Raw genomic sequence first — 27,257 nt, 5'->3', positions numbered from 1 at the left:
TTACAGCTGGTTCTGGAGTATCACTGACCTGTTTTAGTGATTTAATGCTGTGACACTCTCAGCTCTCCTCAGTAAGCGCAGTTAGTTCATTATTAGGCTCAGCTGTGTGTAAAATGCTCCTAACTTACGGCCGGAGTTCTCTGGAGTTGCGCCGAAAACAGTCCCCTGCTAATCTCTGCAGCGGCGCAGGTAGGTCAGTTCACTCAGCTGTAGCATTAGCTTAAAGTTAGCATTTTTCTCATTATGACCCTTAAACAATCTCGTAATTCAGAGGATCCAGTGATGTTCAGGAGTAAAATGTACACAGAATAAAACGTACAGAGGTCTGAACAGATTTATTTACCACAGAATGTGACAGAGACGTGTTTTTGAAAAGCCCATTCATTTTCCTCATAGTTCCTTATTAGTTAACTCAATTGAATAGCACGTAATATATAGCAATATACAGAGACCACTTCAGTTACTGAATCAGTTTCTCTGATTTAGCTATTTATAGGTAAATGTTAAAATATATTTAAATGAAATGAACCTTCTGTTTTATTCTATAAACTACAGACATTTCCCCCAAATTCCAAATAATATCCAAATATTGTCATTTAAAGCATTTATTTGCTGAAAATGAGAAATGGCTGAAGTAACAAAAAAAAAGATGCAGAGCTTTCAGACCTCAAACAATGCAAAGAAAACTAGTTCAAATTCATAAAGTTTTAAGAGTTCAGAAATATTTTTTTGGTGGAATAACCCCTGTTTCCATGCATCTTGGCATGTTCTCCTCCACCAGTCTTACACACTGCTTTTGGATAACTGTATGTCACTCCTGGTGCGAAATTTCAAGCAGTTCAATTTGGTTTGATGGCTTGTGATCATCCATCTTCCTCTTGATTTTATTTCAGAGGTTTTAATTTGGTAAAATCAAGGAAACTCTTTTTTCTTTTAAGTGGTATTTTGGTTTCTGATCTGATCTATGTCACATTACTTTAAAAATCAGATTTAATACACTTCAGCCTAGAAATGGAGCCTAACATAGCCTAAGGAGCAAGGCAAGAATACATGCTGGGGGAAACCAGCAGGTAAACCTGTGTTATTTTAATAAAAAAAAAAATTATATATATATATATATATATATATATATATATATATATATATATATATATATATATATATATATATATATATATATATATTTAGCTTAGAATATGCAAAATGTGTGATCTTTAACCATATACCTCATGGACACACAATTCTTATTTTATTTCCTTTAGCAATTCACCTAAAGATAATTTAACCAAGGGTGTCCACTGCCCAAACGTTCCCATGCCGCTGTGGATATCATTTATAACTTTATATGGAGAAGTCGACTCCACTAATTAGTGTGTTTATATCAGGTGTTCTTTCTTTCTAAGCAATCTGGGCTCTAAACTAGGCACAAAACCCTTTGTTTGAAACAGCGGCAACAATGATCCTCACAGTTAGGCCTGTACGGTAACGTGCAGGAGTCAAACGAGGTGTTAAGACCACAGACGACTGAAAACTATTCTCGACATCGCGTGTTTATGAATTTCCAAGCAGACAACTACTCTGTGAAGTGGAATATATCATATGGAAAGTTCAGGTGGTGATTTGTCTAAGTTCCTTTCGCTGCACGAGGTATTTCGTGAATTGCCAACTTGCGCTCGGCATCGTAGCCGACGCCACAAATGAAATCCAGGTGCCTGGTCTGCGGTGCATATTATCATATTGCAGAGAATGACTGTGCTTAGACCACGGCTGCCAAAGCAAATGGAATGTCATATATGATGTGTAGATCACACGCTTGAGAATAGCGTATTACATGATCTGTCTGCCGCCACGTATGACATCATCATGGCACACAGGGCCTCCTACTGTAGCACCCTTCTCTAAACCGCACTGCTGAGTTCTACTGAGTTTACACATGGAGTCTTCTGCATGGATACGTTAACAGGACTGTAGGATGCAATATCACTATTCACAGTAAAATTCAGAGTGTTGAAATTACAGTGTAAACACGTAGCATTAGCGGTTAGCTCGCTAGCTAATGCTAACATACTAACAAAGCGTTAGCGGTTAGCTAGCTTGCTAATGCTAACATATTAACAAAGCGTTAGTGGTTAGCTAGCATTACCGGCGAGCTAGCTAACTGAAAGGTAAAAATTAAAGGATTTTAGGTATCATTAGTCGCTATAATTATATATTTTTAAAACACTTCGATTAAAATGTGGAAAAGTAGGATGTTTTCATGTGTCGGGTACATTTTCTGATTTTCGAAAGCATGTCAAACAAGCCCAACACAAATTCTGTACTGTCTAATAAAAATATTCTGGATATGCGTGCCTCAGTTTGATTCGCAAATGACCTACAAAATAGATAATTACAGTTGGTTTGTTGTGCATACTGCTATTTTCTGTACCTTAATTTTTCAGGTTGGTTGTGTGTCACTGACTTCATTTTAAATTGATGGTCACAAATGTTATTGCAGACGGCAATTTGTTTTTGGATTAGGAAGCTTCAGATTTTTTTAATGCACATTTTTGCATTAAAAACGTGGCCTTTGGTAAAGCAGTGTTCTGCAAAATGTCTTTGAACGAAAAAGTAAAATAAAGTTTATACAATGCACTGTAATCGGTGCTGATGTTTCTTGTGTTTTACTTAGACAATGTTTTCTTGGTCGCAATTAAGTGACTGCCAACTCCTTTAGTACACTAGTCAATAAATTCAATATTAATTTTAACATTAATAAGAGTAAACGGAAATGTACACCAGGGAGTGTATATATAGATTAACGCTTGTCTAGTGTAGACTAATTAAGTGTTAATTAAAATGAACACTTTGGGAGTTATGTTACTTGCAGTGTTAAAAATTGCTAACAATTATGAGTGTTGCTTAAAGTTAATACTTGACTCTAGTAAGTGTTAAATTTAGTTTTAAATTTTAACTTTAGCGATATAGTTCATTTTATACTGTAGCGAGTGGGACCATATGTTATCTGAGACCGTGTTAAATTAACTCTAACTCAATTTTACTGTGTTGTTCTTATTTTTTTATTATTAAACTTAATTATGAATACTCCTTTTTTGAGCCAGAACTTCTCATATGGGTCAGGAGTCTGGATTTAGAGTAGTGTGCTTTTAAATAGGTGCAATAGTACAATAGTGCAACTTCCATAGGAATACATGAAAATCTGTCCATAAACTTTTAGCTTTTTACATTTTTCTGAATAGAATTAATTCACAGTCACAACTGACATGAATGAATGTGCAGAGGCCTCATTCTCCTCAATGCTCTCCATGGCTTAGCTTTTAGACCAGCAATTTGTTTGGGCACAAGTTTTTTTTCCAGTTTGTGAACACAGCTTTATTATCCAAACTGTTATTATCCAATCTGATTTACACTGTTTATTCAAATGCTTTGAATGCCAACATTTAGACACAAATATTAATATAAGTCATATCAGGACCTTAGAAACAACCATAGCAACAACCTAGAGCTTAGATCAGGCCCAAAAAATCCGACCCGACCCAACCCATCGCATAAATTGTCATTGTGAGTACGATTTAAACCCCACATTTTTTTTTTAAGTAAGTAGAGCTTTAACTGTGCTTTGTAAAACATTTTTCAGGCTGTTTAATTAAGTGAAATCTGCTCAGAATTATGTTAATTAACATTGCAACACTAAAGAAGCATAGACCTATTATTTAAGGACAATGTTTATTAAGAACAACTAGACTCAACGCTGTAAGTCAAAGGTGCACAAGTGGAGGAGCTCACACACATGGACACACAGCTGAGTGATTATAACATTCTAACTTGTGCAAGTAAAAAAATTAATTTAAAAAAAGTTTAATTAGTTCCGTTGCTATATTGTGATTTTCTTGCCATAGCTTCATTTAAAATAAATTAAGCATTAAAAAACAGACGCCTACGTCACAGACCTGAGGAAAGTGGTGGGAAATCTCAGCTTGGCCAGGGTCAGGTTAGGGCAGAGATTCTAAGCTCTACAACAACCTAACAACACCTTAGCACCTTTGGGGCAGCTTCGCTTGAAAAGCGTGAAGATGAAGCCCCCCCCCCCCCCCCACACACAAAGAGAAACATGAAGAGAAAGGGAGAAAATAAATAAAGGAGGAAGATGGGGAGGAGGTGGGTGTGAGGTTGTTCTACACGCAGGTAGAGAGGAAGTGACGGTTTATATAGATTGGAGAGTGGGAGGAGTAAGGACGTGGATCAATCTCCCAAATTCGCGTTATAAAACTTATTCACTTATATATCACTTATTAACGCCACTGCAACCACAAAAAAGAAGCATATCGTAGCAACCAACAGCTAAATTACAGCAACACCTTAGGAATCAACAGCTTAAACCATATAGAAATATTGTGCAATTCACAATATGTGTACCTTAATCGTTTGCATGTCTTTAATATTAATCTACAATGAAGAAAATCAATTAAGTAAAAAAATAAAGAAAAACATTGAATGAGAAGGATTGTCTACTTTTGTCTATTTTTGACTGATACTGTATATCAGAGAAATTCCACCAAGCTGCAATTAAACCTCTCAACAGACTGTTCCAAAATAATATTTAATAATATTTAGGGCTGGCCCGAATAGCATTTTTTGAGCTCCGGATATTCGGCACTGATTCGAAGCGAATATTCGAATATTCGTTTTTAAAAAAAGAGGAAAAAAAAAAAAAAAAAAAAAAGCAAATCACGGCCCCTTTAATCCACTGAAAAATGTTCAATTTGCTCTGACCAACGAGACATATTCACCCCGGATTTTTGGTGTTTTTATCCCGGATTTTTGTGTTTTCACCCCATATTTTTTCTGTGTTTTTAGCCCAGATTTCTTTGTGTTTTCATCCCGGAAGGCTGCTGCTGCACGGTTTCTCCGCTGCGCAAGCCAGCCCAGTAAATTGCTGTTTGTGTTTTCACACTTAGGCTATTTGCTTAAAAAAACAAACAAAAAAAACGTTTGTTCAGGAAGTATTTTATATTCTTAAACATTGTTGATTATATTAGAGGACAGTCATTGTAAACTGTACTTGGTCTATTTCGGTTAAAGGATTGTGCAGGGCATATTACTGATTTTGTATTTTTGCACTTGGGCTATAAGCTCAATATTAAATATTTCGTTTGTTCAGAAATTATTTTATATTTTTAAACCATGTTAAATTATATTAGAGTAGAGGAAAGTCATTGTTAATGACGTTATTGTACTTGGTCTATTTCGGTTTAAGGAGGGCATAGCCGTATTACTGATTTTGTATTTTTGCACTTGAGCTATAAGCTCAATATTAAATATTTCGTTTGCTTAGAAATTATTTTACATTTTTAAACCATTTTAAATTATATTAGATAAGAGGAAATTCGTTCAGACATCATTTTTGTAGGCAAGGCTTTTGTAACCGATTTAGCCCCTACTGTTGCCACATTACCCCTTACGTTTTATTATATAAATCAGTTTCGAAGAGCCTGCATTTTTTTTTATCATGTATAATAGAGGTCTGCTCGAGACTGATTTTTAAACCCACTCTTCCACGCTCCCGCGTTTCTGTCTCGTTACCGCGCCGCAAAAAAATTGCTTCTTTTAATCCCGCGCCCGCCCGCCACATACACATTTCTGCCGCTCCCGCCCCGCGTTCCTAATATAAATTAAATAAACTACATTTAATGCTTCAAATTTACTTATATATTTATTAAAACAGCAGCGCTGAATAGTGTGGTCCCGTTCCTTACCCCAGTCCAAACACCATCGGTGTGTGCGTGTGTGTTGGTCCATCCTGCGCGTTGAGAGTTTTCTTTAGGTTTTTTTTTTTACAATTATTACAGTTTTCTTAACTATTTATTAATTTGCTCCCGCATCGTCTGGATTAAACTCCCGCTCCAGCCAATAACAGTTCAGTTCTGTCCCGCGCGCAAGTTATTCTGACGGGACCCGCGAGAACAGAAGTGGTTAGAGTGAGGTGGAACTCTGGAAAGGAGAAAAAAAACGAATATCCGAATACCAAAATTAAAAACCGAATACCTACTCAACGAACGAATATCCGAATACCCGAATATTCGGGTCCAGCCCTAATAATATTGTCCTTTTATGACCATTTCACACAATATGTATAATGTTAATAGCACAATAATGCAATTTTAATGCTTTTATTATTATAGAAACTTTTAAGGTATAGTTATGTTTATTATTAGGACTATTTAAATGTCTGAACTGTAATATAAGATTTGTAAAATATTACAAATAAATAAAACACAAATAAAATAAACAACTGTTTTTTTTTTAAACAGCAATATAAACAAATTGGACAAATAGCTCTCTTTGTTAACAAAAGCATAATGGGAAATATTAATGTTTATTTATTGCACAATAAGTCGATGACAGTTATTATAGCAGGCCAATCTATCTGCAATCACACTCCAGAAAAAGCACTTTCCGGTTCTTTTAGCTGATCTTCAGAGATGATAAACTCTCATCAATCACATCAAGCCACCACTAGACACGCTGTCTGTGCGTCTGTCCGTATTATGTCTCTATCCCGCAGCAGGAGACATCGTTTCTCTGCTTTACAACTTACAACGCAGGACAGGCAGAGAGAGGAGGACTGTAGGTTTCTCCAAATATCACTTTACAACAGTAATCTCCCTCCAGCGAGGAAAGCAACAGGGAAACGTGGAAATCAGCAGTTGGTGCATTTGGCAGGGCTGTGGCCAAACTCCCCCTGTGTGTACACTCACTGTGAAGACAGGCCAACTGGTAAATACTTTCGCCTAATAGATTCCCTGGCACTAGTGGACAAAGTGGAGGAGAGCTTATGTTTCAGAGATATGTAATAAAATTATAATCCTCCTCTTTCTCCTATTACAATGGAATTGCATTAGTTAGAGGAGATTGACGTTTACGGCTGCTTTCTCCTGGTATCGCATGCACATTTCCTGTATACACACACAGGACACGATTCTGCCCATCAAATCCTGCCCTCTTCATTGTACTGCAAGTGAGGACAAAATTAGAGCCCATTTCGCTTCCAAGATCTCCATTACATGCCTGAGTGCTGACATGCCACAGAGGGCACTGAAGAGTAAACGGGGTGGGTACTGTGTGCATGCGGGCAGGGGTGTGCCATATCATGTCAAATCATATGCAATAACTTCATCATCATTTTCGAAACAATATAAAAAAAAGTAAAACATATCGTGATATTATCATATTAATATTCTGCCTTGGATATCAATATTTTGGACACACCTTTTCATTCAGTGTTTTTATTTATTTCTTTAATTAATTTGTTTTCAGATCTGTCCTCAAGGCTAAATGTAGCTACTAAGAAGAATCTAAAGTATAAAACATATTCTGGGTTGTTTAAAAAATATATAAAAAAAGAAAAGATATCCTTAAATGAGAAGAGGAGTGTCCAAACTTTTGATGGGTATTGTTTTGGTAGGCTACATACTGTAAAGATTTGAAAGTATCATATGTATAATTGTTTAGGTTTGCAGTTTAGATGAACACACTAAATATGTATGTGTGGTACATTTTATTGTTATATTATTTATTTGGTTACTTTAAAACAAATAAATATATAACATCAATTTCATTTAAGTATATATATATATATATATATTTTAATTAATAAAGAGTAATAAAAGTAATAATATTATTGTTATTGCAAAAACAGACTATAGAAATACTGTGATATTATTGTATAGCCAAATCTCTCACACCTATGTATATATACAGCTCTGGAAAAAAAATAACAGACCACCTAAAAATTATGATTTTTTATTTTTTATTTTACCAAATTGAAAACCTCTGGAATGTAATCAAGAGGAATATGGATGATCACAAACCATCAAACCAAGCTGAACTGCTTGAATATTTGCACCAGGAGTGGCATAAAGTTATACAAAAGCAGTGTGTAAGACTGGTGAAGGGGAACATGCCAAGAAGCATGAAAACTGTGATTAAAAACCAGGGTTATTCCACCAAATATTGATTTCTGAACATTTAAAACTAAAAAGCTCTGAAAGCTAAAATTATCTAATTTTAAGACAATAAATCTTATTATTTTCTCTGACAAGAATTGTTGTCTTACTAAGCATTGTAGGTGTAAAATTATTTTACTTATTTTAAGAATAATTATCTTTTTAATTCTTACTTAGAATTTCCACCTTATTGTAAGTAATTTGAACTCAAAATAAGCACTAAAAGTCACCAGTTTAGTTATCCTCATTCTTGTGTTCAAATTTAAGCCACAAAATAAGGAATTTTCGCTTGATTTCAGTTTTACTTTACTTTGTGACTTTGTGATTGCTTATTTAAAAAAATCTTACTAGGAAACATTTGCTCACCGTATTGGCAGATTTGCTCTAAATAACTCTAAATAAATGCTGTAAATGACATTTTTTTTTTTTGTAATTTGGAAGAAATGTCTGTAGTTCATGTAATAAACCAACACTGCTAATTTTACTTAAATATATACCTATAAATAGCAAAATCAGAGAAACTGATTCAGAAACTGAAGTGGTCTCTTAATTTTTTTCAGAGCTGTATATAAATATATATGGATATGACATATGGGGCAGGCAGAAACCTTGTGAAACTGTGTGGAACTGTGAAACTGAACTTAGTGACTTCTGTCGACTCACAGGGCTCCAAAATGAATTTTGGAAATAGGATTAATCCATATCTAATTAGATTTGGAAGACAGCACCAGTGAATGAAATGAAAAACACAAAACCCATTTCTCTTTCAGTTTGTTGTCTGCCGCTGTATCAAAGACAATTCTTTCATTTCTTTTTTTTTTCTTTCTGTCTGTCCTTTTTCTTTTTTTTTTTAAACGAAATGGGTTTGCTGTAACTTATGTTCAGCTTGTCATTCTCACACCAAGCCCTGAAACTGTAGAAATGACTACATATGCTTCTCCAGCTAAAATTTCCTATGCTCAAACCACGGTGACAACTGCAGCCTATCAGTCAATGCCTTTTCATCAGCGCTTTACGAGTGTGGAACCATAACACACTGTGCACCGGCCATTTACCCCACTACGGCCATATGACGTGCTAATCCCCGTTTATACAGCGGCTTTTCTTTGCACTCTGTACAGCTGGACACCTTTCTGTTTTCCTTTCAGAGAGCAGAAAAAGTCTGTTATGAGCGCCGGAGCTCCTAAATGAGTTTGAGTACTCGGCTGACACTATTGTCTTTCCCGGGCTGTGAGCAGTTGGGGCAGAACTGAGAAGCTAAATTATAAAGGGAGTTGAGAAATGCAATACGAGAATCGCAGTTCACAGCCTAGTCTGTCTCACTGCATTAAGCAGCGGAGCAGCAGACAGGACATTCTGGAATGGTCGGGGTCTTGGGCTTCTAGCAGATTATAGAGTTACTCATTATTTTAAACTTTTTATAAAACGGAAAGATGATACTGTTTTCTCTGTACACACAAACTTCTGTGAAGCTGTTTTTTTTCGGTTTTGAAAAAAAAAAAAAAAACGAGTAGTATCTAATTTGTAAAAATTAGCTGGGAGTTTGCGGTGCTGTTTTTTTTTTTTCTTCTTTTATTTTTAAACCAAAAGTTTTTTCTGCTTTTGCATGCAGCCAAAAATACTCAATCCATCCACCAATACATTTCCTCAGACCTCAAACTATTTTTTTGTCTGCTGTCCAAAATGACCACCATGGCATGACAAAAAAATGCCATCATTTATTCAAAATATTTATGAGTATGTAAAAAAACAGTCTTAAAGGGATCCTGGCTAATACGACAAAAAAAAAAAATTATATCTTGTATGCTTACAAGATGCTTAAATGGCAATATACAATATATTGAACACCTTCTCATTCAATGTTTTTGTCTTACGTGTATTTTTTTGTCAAAGAATGTAATTACTCCACAATCTCCTGAACTAAACCCAACTGAGATGAGTGATTTACTGATTTGTTGATTTGGGATGAGCTGGAGCTTCACAGCGTGAAGAAAAAGCATCAACTATTGTTCAGCACCTCCAGAAACTCCTTCAAAACACTGAGAAAACTAGTCCAGGTGACTCTACCTCATGAGATCTAGCTTTAAGATCTGTCCTCAAAGTTAAATGAGGCTACAGTCCTCGATATTAAATTTGCTATGTAACAAAATCATAGAAAAAAAGAAAACTAATTGAATGAGAAAAAGTGTGTCAAACGTTTTGACTAGTACAGTATATGATAAGATATAATATAAAACCTTAACAAAGTGTCAGTATTAATATATTAATAATACTAAAAACACAGCATGCTGGATATTTAAATAATAATGCCAATCTATAGGTGTGTGGCAATTATATATATATATATATATATATATATATATATATATATATATATATATATATATATATATATATATATATAATAATAAGAGAGTTGATAATAGAGGTGGGTGATATGGCTCTAAAATAATATCACGATATTTCAGGGTATTTTTGCGATAACGATATACTTGGCGATTTAAGAAAACTAAAATAATTCATTCATTTCAGCAAAATAAATAATATAGCATAAAATAATATAATGCAGCAAAAAATATTGCTAACTGCAAACTAAAACAATTATACAATAAATACACTTAAAGCTTCACAGTAAATAATAGACTACTTTTAAGACAGAACAGCCCTATTATCACGATATGGATTTTTAATATCATGATATTTCTGTGCCACGATATATTGTATACGATATAATATTGCCCACCCCTAGTTGACAAACTAATAAACTTGTCATGCTTCTCCTTTAATTGCAATGTTTCTACAACATTCACACAAGACTACTCTGCTGAGTCTCATTCCTCTGAAACAAAACAATATATATTTTTTTCTAATATCTCACAACTTCAGACATATCAGTATGTACGATATTTACAATATATACAATATATACAATATATTGCTCAGCCCTAGCAGAGCCATAACTTGAAGTGGCTCTCTCTCTCACTCCCCTTCCAACGGCAAAAATCCGGCATTAGGATGCCCAAAGCACAGCGATGAGGCGTTCCAAATCCCTAATCTACAACAGATAATCAAGCTCTAATCTATATCCCTTCACTTCCCAGCACAGACCATTTCCACTAGGCCAGAGGAGAGCCTCACGCGCAGTTAGGCACGGCCTATCGCGGTGCGCCGGGTAATCACGGCGCAAACACAGAGTAATCCAGCTGCCGGGAGTAATGAATCCCAGGCTGAGGCCTGATGCAATTTGGGGAGGCCATAATAAACAGCGCTGTATGTTTAAAGAGCTGTCTGCGCCGAGCCGATTTATATTTACTGTCCTTATCGGAGCGGGCGGCCACGCAGGGAGCGTCCGATGGGTTTAGCTCTTAATTTGCTTTAACCGCTCCGATTTGTGCTTACACCGGCAGAAGGCGGGAGGCACATCCATCAGTGTCAGCGCCGTGCCGGAACATTATTTGAAATCATTTTTGAGGGCAGAGCTCTCGGGGCAAATTGCTTATCGCTCTAAACTAGGTAAAAGTCATGAGTAATTACAAATAATTCACCTTGAGGACTTGATCTTCTGCACACTCTTTCACCAGCCGGGACGACAGCGGCGGCACATGCAAACTAAATCACCATACTCTCATATACTCAGACATTCACCACCTACCACAAAAAGCACAATAGCCTGTGATCCACCTTCCACTGACCTGTATACCTTTATACACTGACTGCGAAGATAGATAAAGATTAACTGTGCACTTTCTACTTTAACCTGAAATTCTACACTCTAAGAAATATAAGTACAGATTTGTACTTAAAAGAGTACAAAGCTTGTCGCTGGGGCTGTACCTTATATTGAAGTACAAAAAAGTACCTTTCAGTGAAAGTCCTTTTTTGTACCCATGGTTATCGTGCCAATAAAGATTATAAAGATTATAAACATTATCATCAACTAAATATGGCTCAAAAACTTGATGATCCAAAATTGTCTGGTTTTCAAATAAAAAATGTGCAATTAAAGTATATATTGTTTATAAGTTCAGTGATACAGAATACTGAATGTACCTTTTGGCTGAATAAATGGTACAATTTTGTACTTATTGCTGTTAGAAATGACTTTGTACTTCAGAGGGAACAAACCTGACCCTGTAAAGACCAATATTGTACCTTTGAGGGTACAATTATGAAGAGTGTACCCTTGAGTACAAAAAAGTACTTCTATCGTGCACTCAGATGTAATGATATTTGTTTATTACTTATTTAGTAATTAATAATTAATAATTAAAGTATTAATTCTTTTTTTCCCACCTTACACCAAAAAAAAACACACACCAGGGATGATTTTCCTTTTTTTTTCCCTTTCATTTTTTACCCACGCTTTTTCAGCACACTAAACCTTGGTTCCATATTTTACGGTGCCAACAATAAAAAGAGCAAGAGGAAACCAGATTTGGCAGCTATATGGAGCAAATTACTGGATTACCTTAAGCAACTGCCAACAAGTAATTTTAACACTTAATAAAGTTGTAAGAATGGCTGAGCCCGTGAGGCCAATTCATAGTAAAACAAATAAACACGGTCATTACTGGACACTGTGACCTTCGGGCTTTGACAACAGAAATAAATTAGTCCGGAGACTTTCTCCGTGCCTAAAGGGCTCGCAATTTCTATGTGTGTGTGCGTGTGTGAATGTGTGTGTTTTTATTTGGTGTTTTGTTCTGTTTGCTTGACCTGCTTAGCATATTACATTTTATTTTTGGCTATCTACTGCTGTGGTTAATACTACTGTAAGCTCTATTTGTTTTTAAGTACTTCCCCCACATTTATACTGGATAATTATGAAAGCTTATTTTATTGGATCATAGTAATATTAGGAATTTACAGACTAGAAAAGACAAACCGGATCTTAAAAAAGCTTATTTTTGTGTGTGTCTCACTCTCGCTCTCTGGCCGAGCAGCATGTACGAGTATGAGTTAACACTGATATACTTACCCCATGTGACGGATATGATATCCATCCCAGCTCCCCTTGGCTTGCTTTGGAATCCAACAGGTTAACTGCAGGAAAAGAGAAAGAAAAGAAGAAAAAAAAAAGACAAATGAGCATCTATCCCTTGTTAGCCTCAATTACCCTCCCACCCGTGCCCCAGGAGACGTGTCCGTTCTGACCAGCGCAGTATTTACTCAGCTGCACTACTCTCATGGCACGATCAAATAAAACAAACAGTGGAAGCCTCTCCTCTCAGCAGATCGGGACTCATCCTCCAAATGGCCAAAGCCGGTGCAGACGCCAGGGAAACGGAGAAAACTTCCCCACGTCGGGAGGCCATTTCAGCTCCAATCCCTGATCTGCTGACTCCACGAGGATGCCAGCGGGTGGTGGAGTCTCACATGTCGATATCTTCCCTATCATTTCTTTGTGTTGTTTTCGCTGATGGGCATCTTCTCCAACAAGGCAAGGAGAACACAAATGGCTTCTATTATCTGACAAGCATCAGCAGAATGAAATCCAATATTTCTGATGTCTTAAAGAGATTATAACACTGATTCTCCTGACACACTACATGCCTATCTCTCTCTCCCTCTCTCTCTCTCTCAAACTCACTCTCACTATCACTCATCCAAATAATGCACTCGACCTTTGCAGGTTAGTAGAATTCTGACATCTCCTAACTCCTAAGTTTTTTAAACTATTTTAATATGCAAGCTGCTCACATTGTGCCAAATATTCATTTACTAATTCAATGTAACTTTGAATTTTGGAATTTTGTGCCGATGACAGCAATAAATAAACATTAAATAAACATAAAATGCTAACATTAAAACAGTGTCCACTTGCAATGTGTACAATTTATTTGTAGAGGATTTATAATTGCAGTAAAACAGTTAAAAAAAAAGTGCAGTATTTACCCAACATGTAAATATTCTGGTTTGCGTTTCCAGATAACTATTATTAAACTATGCAAATTACCATAACAACACAATTTTATAAACGCCAATTTTTGTGCCTGTTTCCCAAAAGTCTTCTTAGCCTCAAAAATGAGTAGTAATTGTTTATTAATTAACTCTGTTGCTGCATCTGTGTTGGAAAAGTCACCACCAGTCAAAAACACAAAAGACGAGAAAAAAAAAAAACATAAAAATATTACTTTCGGAATTGCAACCTATAGCATATCAAGTTTCTAAAAAAGGAAACAAAAAATTATTAAGCATTTGTCCAGATGCACTGCAAACTGACAGCACAAATAATAATTTTTCCAAGACAAAATACGAAAACAAGATAAATGCTCAAAAACTCTGAGCTTAGTAGGCCAACATTTTGCCACTTCAAACTTAATTTGTTACTGTTACTAATAATAATACCCTAAAAAAAATTAATTATCATTGTTTTTTTTTTTATTCAATCAATGTTAATTCAATCAAGCTCAATTATATAAACATTGCAATAAAATAAAAAAACACATATATTTATACTCATAATTTAGCTAAAGACCTTGTGGGAAGCTGTTATGCTGCCATGATCCACACCATAATACCTACAGTTGTTTATGTAACACTAGGTATATACTAACAATATATTTCAAGCTAGCAGAGGTCTGATTTTATTTTTTATTTTATGGAGTGCATGCAAAGCGATTCCTTTTTTAAGAATGCTAAAAAGAAAACTTTTAGGCACACAATTATAAAAAAAAAACTGAAAACCCACCAACCTCTTTTGGAGTTTAATAAATACATAATTAAATATCATTGATGATATTCTTTAAAATGTCACAATGCTGAATTAAGTAAATATCTGCCAATATTGGTAATGCGATAGATGACTGTTCCAATATTATACTGCATCCATATTACAATTAATAATACAATAATACATAATACAATTAACTTACAATAAATGTTTTTCTAGCGTAATACTTAGGCTTATTTTGGAAACAATGTTCAACAATATAATGGTAAATTAATAAATTAATATTAAAAACACAAATTGAATGAAATGAACTGTATGAACAAGTTAAAGTTAAAGTTTAAGTCCTGTGAGTCGTAGTTTCCTCACTGTCTCCTCTCCACAAAGCAGAAGGCGAGGTGGGGGAAAGTGGAGGGTGTTTAGGGGGGGTGCAATTCTGGAAGCAATATTGAGTCCTCAAAGAGGAGGGTGAATCTAGGACAAAATGGCTGTCTCTGTGTGGATGTATAAATCATGAGCACTAGAGTGCACTATAGGAGAGAGGAGGTGAGTGTCTACAAAGGCAGCCTCATTCTAGCATCTTGACAAGCTTTTGACATCTCTCTGTCTCCTGTTCTTCTCAGCTCCAGAGCGGTTTGATTGAGTGAAGCTCTCGCAGGCACAAAGAGAACAAAGGCTCCGTCGATGTACAATAAACGCATAATCACAGCTGACATGTGGGGCACTCAGCATGGCGCCCATGGCTGGGATTAATCACCATGCAGCTCACTCTCGCCGACGCGCTGGCCAGTAAACATTCGGCCCGGGCGAACTACGAGCTCACTGATACCGGACAACCGGCAGGAAACCTTTTTTTTTTTTTTTTTTTACCACGGCTGCTCGGTGAAATATACTTTATAGGGAACACGGTCATTTACTTCTCACAAGAAAAAAATGTGTCAGAAGAGTCAGAAGACATAAAAACTGTAGGCCGTAAACTTTCAAACACAAGACATCGCTCAAGTTCGGCCAGTATAAAATGATAGAGAGCGGTGCCGCTCTGTCCTGGCACACATTGTATGTGTGTATCCAAACCTAACAGCAAAAAGAGAGAGAAAGAGAGAAAGAGAGAGAAAGAGAGAGATAGAGAGAGAGAGAGAGAGAGAGAGAGAGAGAGAGAGAAAGAGGCCATTATCAGATTCCACTGCAAACCTCTCGAATGGGGGCCGCACCTGAGAGACCTGAGAGAGAGAGAGAGAGCCAAACAGCTGGCCGTTCCCATACAGTAGAGCGATTCCTATTAACTGTAATAAAGATATCTGCTTATGTCAGATAATGGCAGCTCACAAGCAGCCCCATTGGTTCCAATTTAAATTTCTCAATGAGCCGAGCCAACGTCTCAAATTGAGCCGACCGGGGGCATTTCAGAAGAGAAAATTAGATGGCTACCATTCGTGAAGCAAATTCTCCAGCTGTAGGAGCAGGAAATCACAGCATGAGACACCACCCAGCCACCTCGCAGTGTTGCTTCATCAGGCAGCACCTTCCTCCTCGGCCCAAAAACAAGAACGTCCCTTCTGCCTGCGTGCGGGAACTCTGCTTATTAATAGCAGTTCCTCTGCCTGTCCATGGGAACAAATAACACAGGGCAAAACAGGTAAATCAATACAGGAGAGAGACAATAATCTAGGATCACAACCACAGCCTGCCGGCGGGCATCCATTCTCCTGATAAATCATCCCTGCTCCAATAACTATAGTTTTCCTTTCATCAGCACAAGGCACCCTTATCGAACACGTCAGCAGCGGGAGGAGGAGAAGGCAATGTTTTTATTCGCTGCTCAAGGAGGACGGCCCACAACGAAACGATAAATAAATAAATAAATCAGTGGATTATAACAGCAGGCCTGTCACAGTAACTAGTTTGTTTTGGATGTGTTGATGTATGGTACTAGAAATAATTGCAATAAATAAAATGATACAATGATTAAAAAAATATGCAATCACACTATTATTTTAAGAGCATTGTGCTTTTAAATAGTAAGAATATTACTGGTAATCACTGGTTTTAGAATATAAAAAAAAATTTAATACGGAATACAAATAAAAATGAAAAATTCATATACGGCTCTGGGAAAAAATATGATATCACTTAAAAATAATGAATTTCTTTGACTTTCTCAATTTGAAAACCTCTGGAATATAATCAAGAGGAAGATGGATGATCACAAGCCATCAAACCAAGCTGAACTGCTTAAAGTTATCCAAAAGCAGTGTGTAAGACTGGTGGAGGAGAACATGCCAAGATGCATGAAAACTGTTTTTAAAAACCAGGGTTATTCCACCAAATATTGATTTATGAACTCTTAAAACTTTATGGATATGAACTTGTTTTCTTTGCATTGTTTAAGGTCTGAAAGCTCTGCATCTTTTTTGTTATTTTAGCTGTTATTTTCTGCAAATAAATGCTCTGAATTACAATACTTATTACAATACAATACATAGAAATGTTGTCTGTAGTTTAGAGAATAAAACAACAATGTTCATTTTACTCGAATATATCCCTATAAGTAGCAAAATCAGAGAAACTGATTCAGAAAATGATATGGTCTCTTAATTTTATTCCAACGCTGTATAAAGTGATATAATATGTGCTGTATTTACAGTATATATTTACACAGTCATGCTAAAGCACCCATAACACCAACTAACTAAACGTATTGGGTATTGGGATGTTCTCGCTTTAATGTTCAGGGTAATGTGTTCTCTTCACTAATTTTAGTTTCAAGCCAAAATTTCAGGGAAGTTGAAGCTTTGAAACCAAGTCCATCTGAACATTCAAATGTTATGGCTTAAATTATGCGATCTCAATGTAATGGGCAATAATGGTCAATACGGATACTAGTCAAATCCATATACTGTGTGGTATGTCAATAACATAATTATCGTGACTCGTGATAGACCTAGTTTACAGTATATAAAATATCTATATGACCAAAGTTTAATTGCATATTAATGCTTTGCAAGAAGAAAAAGAAGGAAAAACAGCATGCAACATACAGTATTTACTCTGTATACAGTGTTCTGAATGAGCCAGCTTGGCGAGGGAAGCATATGGCTCTCAAAGGATGAGCAAGACTTTTTCTCAGCTTTCCATGACCTTCACCCTTTTCAGGTAGCTAATTAAATCTGTTATTAAATTAAAACGGGAATCAGAAGACTCAGGTGGTGTAACACCTCAGAAGCGCAGTCCAAGGGGACGGGGCATGCTGAGGCCTGGCTTTATTAAAAGCTGATTGTGAGTGTGTGGGACACATGGTGGGGTTGGGGATTATTTTCAAAGGATTTCAGAGAGGAGCAGAGGACAGCTCAGTGTGTGTGTGTGTCCTATAGAGCCTCCATTGATCCCTTACTTCAGCCTATAGGCTGGAGCCATCCCTACGGCTGGTCAGCTCTGGAGCAAACTGTTTGTTGGAGAATCTCCAAATTTGAAATAAAATTCCCAACATTTAACACCAACAGCCTTTCCAAGACTAATAAATGCAAGTTATCGCAAGATTGATGATGATGCTAGTGAAAGCTGAAATACGTGTATTAAATGTTATGTGTTGTTTTAAGAGGCCATATTTTACACAGTCCATCAACAGACATAAAACCAAGCGTGTAGCTATAAAGAGGTTGTAATTGAATGCTATAAACGTAAACTTTGCCCAAACTTATAATAAAATAAATAAATACATACAAAAATAAAGCATATATATGTCTATACAATCACCCACCCTATGTCCCACCTACACTGGCTTGCTGGTAATGAAGTATTAAACTCTGGCGTATGAATAATTCAGCGGTGTCTCTGTGTGTCTGCTGTCCCAGCCACTGCACAGCGTTTTTTTCCTCGCTCAGCTCCCTACACCAAACGCCCTCTTTCTCTCCACACGCCAATGACTGGCCTGAGCACGTTGCAGGCAGGCCCCGAATGCACTATTTTTACCACGAGCACATGTGTAAGCAAAATTTCGGCACTTCTGAAAGGTACCATCGTTCATCATTAAAAAAAAAAAAAAACACTGCCCTTCCCAGCGGGGACGTAATGCACCTTCACAAGCCCATGACAACCCAACCAAAGTGACTCTAAAAATACGGATCGTGGATCGTGTCAGGGCCTGCTAAGGCCTCAAAGGCAAAACTCATGAAACTCACATGTTCACTTGTTTATTTGCTTTCGGAAATAAATAAATATGAGCTAAAGTTGCATTGTAGCATGCAGAGTGGACCAAACACAGGTCTTACACAAGCTAACACACATATGCGCCGATACGTAAGAGAAAATAGAGCTTGAAACTTTAGTCCCCCAGGTTTGCCCAAGCTGGGCTTGACTTACACAGGTCCTGCTAAATGGCAGAAAAATTATTTTGCTTCTTTAAACAGAAGTATGTTTCACTAGGCAGTCTGCCCAGATTAAAGAAAAGATAGGAAAACGAGTCCCCGCTTTTTTCCTTCCATGTGTTGTTTATTATAAAGGAAAATATCAATCTGGCACGAGGCCTACTCATTGTCCTGCAACTAATTATAAAGATTTGCCAGCATTTATACAATAAACTTCAAACACAGGCCTGTAAAGATCAAGCTTTTCAACTATTAAACCCAGAAATGTCATTATCTTTTATACAAGGCCTATTGATCCAAAGATGTAGATATGGGCGAATGTGGAAATTGCTAAATAAATGGTTAAATATGAACTAATATGTATGTAATAATCGCAAAACAAACCTAATAAAAACAGAGGAGGGCTTGAGCTTCAGTAAAAGCCAAAAGGAGGACTGCGGGAATGAGTCAGCTTCCCCAAAACCTTTTTTTATTCCTAAATTATCCCTAATGCACTTAAATATATAAAATAAATAACCTAAATTAATATAAGTAATTATCTGTTTATCTGAACCCAGATAACTAATGATAATGTATACATATAGAGCTCTGGGAAAAATTAAGAGACCACTTTAGTTTCTAAATCATTTTCTCTGATTTTGCTATTTATAGACACATGTTTGAGTAAAATGAACATTGTTGTTTCATTCTATAAACTACAGACAATATTTTTTCCCCAATTCCAAATAGAGATAATGTCATTTAGAGCATTTATTTAAAGAAAATGCTAAATGGCAGAAATAACAAAAAGAGATGCGCTTTCAGACCTCAAATAATGCAAAGAAAACAAGTTCATATTCATAAAGTTTTAAAAGTCCAGAAATCAATATTTAGTGGAAGAATCCTGGTTTTTAATCACAGTTTTCATGCATCTTGGCATGTTCTCCTCCACCAGTCTTAGACACTGCTTTTGGGTAACTTTATGTCACTCCTCGGGCAAAAATTCAAGCAGTTCAGCTTGGTTTGATGGTTTGTGATCATCCTTCTTTCTCTTGATTATATTTCAGAAGTTTTTTAATTAGGTAAAATCAAGGAAAAACATCAACATTAAGTGGTCTCTTATTTATATTATATTTAAATGTAACAGTCTATCGCTCGGGGAATCAGACTCACACGAAATCAGTGTGAGAGAAGTGGTGAGCTTTGTTCAAACAAAATGATAATTTTATATATATTTTTAAATCTAATATAATGAATAGTGAATTTATTTAATTAATATTATTGGTGTCTTTAGCTTTTATTTATATTTTTAATATTGTATTTATATCCTAGCCTATCGTGTGTTTTTATGATCCAGGCCGCATTTCTCCTCAGCTTCAGCTTCGTGTTAGCTCTGTGTGTCTGTGTGTTTGTACAGCGCAGGTCCGCAGGCCTGCACTTCTCTAATCAGGCCTAAAATCAAGCTTTGTTCTGTCTTTTTACTGCCTGACTAAAAAAACGCTTCCAGTCCATAATGTACACAGTGGTGTATAAATCTCCATCTCCAAACTGCGCCTTTAATCGACGCTAATTAAACCCGGGCCGAGGCGCGCGCGAAGTTTCTCAGCTATAACACGGCTAACTCTCTCCCCCTCTGTCTCTTATTTTTTATTTTTTTCTTGAAGAAGGAGTTTAAAGAGTTTGTTTAACTCAAACTAATGTTTCAGTGACAGACTAAAACCAGTCGTACACACACTTATACACAACTCCTATATAGACTAAATCAGTCCGAAAACTACCGGCCGGTTCACTGGGAACAGAGCAAAAATGATAAAACATTATAAATCCTCACTGATATTCAGACGAGGAGCTGCTGCAGATTTATTTAGGTGTTTTCTTCTGTAAATACTGAAGAAAATCTGCAGCTGATTAAATAAATAAATAAAACAAGACAAAAATAGGCACGTCAAAAATATTAATAATAAATATATATAAAAAACTATTATAACATTTTTAAAAAGTTACTGTAACTTATCATACACTTTAAACACAGGATCTTCTATAAATCCAGGAACTTCTACTACAGATCACATACTAGAAATCTTCTCTCACTCAACTCAAGAAAAAAGCACACAAAAAATGTTTTTTTTTTTTTCAAACCGTTGTGAAAAATTTGACTTTAAAAGTTCACAAGTGAAAGAAAGAGTCGTTCTAACTAATAATATTAATAAAAGGTGTCTTCGCGTTTTCTGGAGTCCTGATAAAGCTCACTTTAGGCTCAAAGAGATTAAAGCAGGCGTGTGGCTCTATACTGACCCTCACTGGCGAGACCGGGGCCCTCAAAATCAACAACCTGCAGTTCAGACCAAAAAAACACCTTAAAATCAACCTACAGAGCACCTGATGACAGGAGAGAGAGGAGAGAGAGGAGAGAGGAGAGAGAGCAGGGCCAGGCCGAGCGAGACTCAACACTGAGCAGCTCAGCCAATGCGGAGGCCGCGAGTCAGGCCTAGAAATAAGGCAGCGTTGCACAGCAAGAGCACGCAAGAAAGAAAGAAAGGAGAAAGAAAGCAAGCAAGAAAGAAAAAAGTAACGACAGGATAAAAGAAAAAAGAGTAAAAAGTATTTTTAAAGTAGTATTCTTAAACAGACAGAACTCAGAGCTCAGTTTAAAGGTTCTTTAGGGTCATAGTCACAGTCCAGCCTCCGTACAATATCTTTACCATAATATCCGAGACCAACCTCAACTCGAAAATATATAAAATCGTAATGTTTCAAATCGTAAATTTAAATATTTTAACATATTTTAATGACAATAATTCAAACGCTTTAATCTAAAATTAAAACTTTTAACGGGTCACATTTTCTATGTTATTCAAAAATCTAAACAAACTACAGCCGTGAACCGTTCAGCTCTATAATTATTATTATTATAGTACATTACTGAAGGTCAGCCTGATTGATTAAACATCTTATCGTCTTAAACATTTCATCCAATGAACGATTTACATACAGTTAAAATACAGCTATTAATCTGAAACTTTGTAAGTAATAAAAAGCACAAAAAAGAAAAAAGAAAAAAAAATAACGTTTAAAAACACATTTACGTGTGTCTCCTGTTTATTTTCTCTGTTCAAATGAACTTTTATTGTAGTTTGTTGTTATTTAGTGTCTAGCAGGTTCTTTAACCTATATGTATAGTCTAACAAACGAGGAATAAACAAAAGAAACAATGTGAACATGTGTAAATGTGGACAACGTTGCTTTATTAAAGAGTTTGTGTTTAATAGTTTTTCACAAACTCACTCAGAAGAGCGTTTTTTTCTTTTTCTTTATTTCTGGAGCGATGAGCTCCACACACACACACACGCAGACACAGCGAGAATTAATCTAAATCTCTGAATTACCATTATATCTTCAGGCTTTAATAGCCTATTTCTAGCCATGATCCCACAGTAGATGTGCCTGTGCATCTATCTAGACAGCTAACTTTACTTTAATACGCGAATGATCGTTATAAAAATGAAAATAAATATATTTATTTATTTATTTTTATATCAGAAAGGTGGTTTGATAGACAGGGATGTCTGTAGTCCAAATTGTGAGTGTGGAAGCTATAGAACAGGAGGATTTCGGTGAAGTGAACAGGGCTAATATCGACTCTGTCAGAAGCTACATAAAGTCAGTGAGCTCTGACCGAGTGCTGAGCGCTGAGACTCGACCCGAGGTCTCTAATAAACCCGCCGCCGGTCAGACAGCTTCAGTCTGAGAGGAAACGCTTTAAAATAAGAAGAAGATATAAGACGTTTTTATTGAGAAACGTGGGAATAAAGGCGGCGGATCATTTGTAGAGTTAAAGTGGGTTTATAAACGCGCTCTGTAGCTTAGAATACAAGGACAAAAAAAAACTGTAAACTAAAACAGACCTGAGATAAACCGACTGAAAACAAAATAATAAAGCCGTGTTCAGTGAAAATACACATCATAAAGCTAACGTAAATAATTTCTGTAAGTGTAGGCTATCTAACCCTAGCTATAGCTTAGCTACAGGAACACTCTCGCCTAAATGACCTCTATAGATAATCAATAATCAATATTTAATATGCCAATATTCTGTTTTATCTCCAGTTTATCTCTAACTTAACTGAATTGAATTGTATCTCACAAGACTAACTAACAACTAACTAAGAGAACTCCTAATGAAAGACCACAGAAACTAACCGAACTAGTTAGCTTTTCTATCCCATAATAACTCCTGCATCAGGCTCTTCAGTCCAAACAGCCCAAATTCAGATATTCAGGCTCTTTCTTCTCTAAGCCAGGACCATCTAAACACCACAGCCACCAACCATACAGCCCCGCACACACGCGCGCGCACGAGCGCGCGAGGACCAACGCCGCTGCCACTACCGCCGAGTCCGGGACCCAGTCAGTCAGCCCACAACCTGAGCTGAATCGCACGCACGCGCCCCCGTATCCCCGCCAACCGTCTCCTTACCTTCATTGGAGGGGTAAATGCTGAAGTCTGCGCGGAAAAAGAGCGAGCAGAGACAGAGGGAGAGTATCAGAGCGCTGCAGTCCATGGTGGCAGTTCAGAGGGCAGCGCGAGGCACATAACTCCATCAAGCTGCCGCTGATGTGAGGCTTCGATCCCGACACAACTTACCATTCTCGGCTCACAGGCTGATGTCAAGTTTGACACCGGAGACGAGGAGGAGTCTGTGCGCGCTCGTGCCGAGGGGGTCTCCCTTTTTCCGCCGGGTCCTACCGCCCCCTGTCCCAACCCGCCTCACAGCCCGCCTCACAACCTACCTGCCTCCTGCCGAGGAGTTCAGGAGGGGTCGAGTGGTCTCCAATAGCAAAGTGTTCCCACTGAGGTTAAGTCTCTGGGTATTCAGCATGAACCTTTCCTACTGTTCAGTCACGTGTTCCAGGTGTACATGCTAGGGGTGGGCGATATGACCTTAAAATAACATCACGATATTTTACAGTATTATTGCCATAACAATACTCTTGGCTGCATGACAAAACACTGAATAAAAATATTGTAAGAATACACTACTGCAACAAAATGAAAATGACATTTTATTATTTCATACAATATGATATGGTATACCCCTAACTGAGACTAATACAAGAATTTGATCAGTCAATTATCCAAGATGTCATGATACTAATAATGCACTCCAAATACCTCCATATTCCCAGTATTAAAGTGAAATGAATTATACTGTACATATCTGTAATCTGTCTCTAGTAGATATACAGTTCTGGAAAAAAAATAAGAGACCACTTAAAAAGAATGAGTTTCTTTAATTTTTCACATCAAACTAAGCTGAACTGCTTGGATTTTTGCACCAGGAGTAGAAAAAAGTTATCCAAAAGCAGTGTGTAAGACTGGTGGAGACGAACATGCCAAGATGCATGAAAACTGTGATTGAAATATTTTTTTTCCCACCAAATATTGATTTCAGAACTCTTAAATAAATAAATAAACTCTTTATAAATATGAACTTGTTATTTCAGCTATTTCTCATTTTCTGCAAATAAACGCACTAAATGGCAATATTTTTATTTGGGACAAATGTTTTCCATAGTTAAAAGAATAAAACAATAATGTTCATTTTACTCAAACATAAACCTATAAATAGCAAAATCAGAGAAACTGATTCAGAATCTGAAGTAGTCTCTTAATTCTTTCCAGAGCTGTACAATGGGAAATGAGAACTTTTTTTTCTGATAAATTTTCTTTTGCCAAAAACAGCAAAAAAGTAGTACTCTGATGTGATAGTTAGGGGTGGGTAATATAGCATGATATTTTAAGGTTTAATATTGTTATTATTATTGCGTACGATACAATATGGCACACTCCTAGTACAGGCTTTATAAAGAAATATTTCAAATTTAAATGTTTTTCTATTGTGCCTTTTAAACACAAAGCAGCTTTAAAGAGATACTGGACCAAGCCTCTTACTTATGAGAAAGCACCACGCTGATTGCAAAGGAGGCAACAGTGACTAAGAAATATTCCCCTAAGAGGAAGACACATTAGAAGGAACCAAGACGCAGTAAGAAGAACCCATCCTCCTCTGGTCAACCCAAACAACACAAACAAACAACAAATATAACTGTATGAAGAGATAATGGGGAGCTGTTATTTGTGTTAACAGTAAAGTACAGTCAGTTTAAGAATCTGTATGTACAATATACTAATACTTTAATATTATGTATTTCCGAACATGTAATTTTTTGCCTAAATCATCTCTTGTGGTACCTGTGGTGAAATCACCTACACCCTGAGTTGATGTCAAGAGTGCGACTTAAGCTAATTTATTATGCCTAAGTCTAAATAAAATGTGACAATTTTAATAGCTTTCCAAAGTGACAGCTTATGTCACTGAGCTCATTCACATGATTCAGAGCTTGTCCTCAACTGGTAAGTAATGAGCTTTTTACTATAACATAAAATGTACTTTATAATAAAGGCTATAGGCATTACATAGTTGTTTAGTTTTATCATTAGAGTTTTTATTAAGAAATGTTTAAATTAGGATTGTTTCTGGTGGTTTATACTGATTTACTGTATGATAAATTATCCACTTAAACCATTACTTATTTTTAAAAATAGCCATAACAACTGTCATATGTTTTTTTATGTTTCCTAAAAAAACCTGAAAAAAATAAATAAAATTATTTGAGGATGCTGTCGATTTTAAAATGAATTCAGGCCAATTAGGTGCTGCCTTCAAGTTTACCTAAGGAGTGAATATATACTAATTTGAATCTTTCTGTTTAAGTGGTTTTGGTCAGAAACAATACAAACAACCTATTTTTGTTTTCTGTTTTCTATATTTACAATGATAGCAAATAAAACAAACAAAGAAAAAGTAAGAGTGTAATCAATATTGGTAAATAAACTTGAGAGAGAGAGAGTCCTGTTTAATGGATCCTATTTTATGTATTCTGTATGTTCAGAATCCTATAATTTTATCATGCTTAGATTTTACATTGTCTGAAATTCCTTTTTAAAATCAGCTTTTGTAATTTTCTAATAAAAGTTTATAATCTATAAATTAATACATTTAGATCAGATTTTCCTGATGATTTCAAATATTCATTTTTATCCTCAGGACAGCACATACCTTAAAAGGCCTCCCTGTAAACAACTGTAGGTATAAATAAACATAATACATAAGTCTTGAGATTACTTATAAGTCTCCACATACGATTCTTTAAAATAGGTTTCTTTTAAAGCAAAGTGTTCATGGTTACTTCATGGTGCTGTGTGCTTAGCACAGTCTCTACTGTCACACATATCTTACATTAAAATTTAAACTATTTTGTCTTAAAACTAAAATAATAAACAAAGAACATGTGTGTTTATTAGATAAGAAGCCAAGTATTTTTTATTATTATTAGTTAATCAGCCATATTTAAAATGCTGTTGACCTCCCAGCACCAGCTGTGAGAGTGTGTGAATTCTTGTGCAAAACTTCACTGTGGAGCACAAAGGTGTTTGTTATCTCTGTTGATACTTAATGTACTGGGATGAGTGATGTTCTCTTGGGAGGGGTATCCAGTTAGCCGATTTCTACACTAGGTTTATTGGGGTTAGGGACTGTTGCCATATAGCAGTTGAATAACAAATTGTGTCCTCTGAAAGAGCTGGAGAAATGCTGCTGCCTGTGAAATAATGATGATACTACGCGGACTGTTTCTTCCATTACTAATTGGACCTTTAAAAAAAGTCTCAATAAATGTTTAAATGGGCTAATTTTGTATGTGAGGTTCTTATGGGGTTTCCCCTATATCCATACATTTCATTTTCACAGATGTCCAAGTCTGTATATCCCAGTTATAGGGCTTATATTATTCTATGTTCTCTGAGAAAGCAAAGCCTTGCCAGTGACCACAAGCTCACATATTCATCCAACTGCTTTGTTGACTGCTTGAAACTTCCAAAGCTCCAGGCTCTCGTAGCATGACTCCAGTAATAATCTCAGCTATACCGACAGAGCATGGCTGTGATGTCATATGTGCATTTCATAAAATTCTAAGCAGCTGCTGGGTGGAGTGTGTGCTGTAGTTTTATCCAGGCTGAGAGAGACAGAGCTCAGATAAATCCACTTTAACTGCTAGCTGGGGATATTTACAGATTGCTTTGTAAACAGCACCATCAGGCATCAACATGACCAGATCATTAGATATTAGATATTCCACTGGTATAGATGGGAAAAACAAGCTGTGCTAATAAGTAAC

General features: G+C 36.3%; 1 protein-coding gene across 3 annotated transcripts in view; it reads right to left on the bottom strand.

Annotated features, from left to right (window-relative positions):
- epha3 (eph receptor A3) overlaps window positions 1–23,713 on the bottom strand; it is a 158,389-nt gene extending 134,676 nt beyond the window's left edge. For 2 of the 3 annotated variants that reach the window (XM_049485064.1, XM_007251746.4), the window contains exons 1-2: window positions 23,497–23,712; window positions 12,985–13,049 (exon numbers count right to left, since the gene is read on the bottom strand). In XM_049485064.1, coding sequence (XP_049341021.1) covers window positions 12,985–13,049; window positions 23,497–23,581 — 150 coding nt within the window. In that variant the 5' untranslated portion in view covers window positions 23,582–23,712. Of the gene's footprint in view, window positions 1–12,984; window positions 13,050–23,496 lie in introns of all 3 variants that reach the window. The other variant, XM_049485063.1, reaches the window with a different exon arrangement.
- Window positions 23,714–27,257: the final 3,544 nt, after the last annotated feature.

The sequence above is a fragment of the Astyanax mexicanus genome, chromosome 11 (genome assembly GCF_023375975.1).
Source record: "Astyanax mexicanus isolate ESR-SI-001 chromosome 11, AstMex3_surface, whole genome shotgun sequence".
Classification (NCBI taxonomy): Eukaryota; Metazoa; Chordata; class Actinopteri; order Characiformes; family Acestrorhamphidae; genus Astyanax; species Astyanax mexicanus.
Note: the sequence above shows the minus strand (reverse complement) of the source record. Positions and strands in the feature narration are given on the sequence as shown.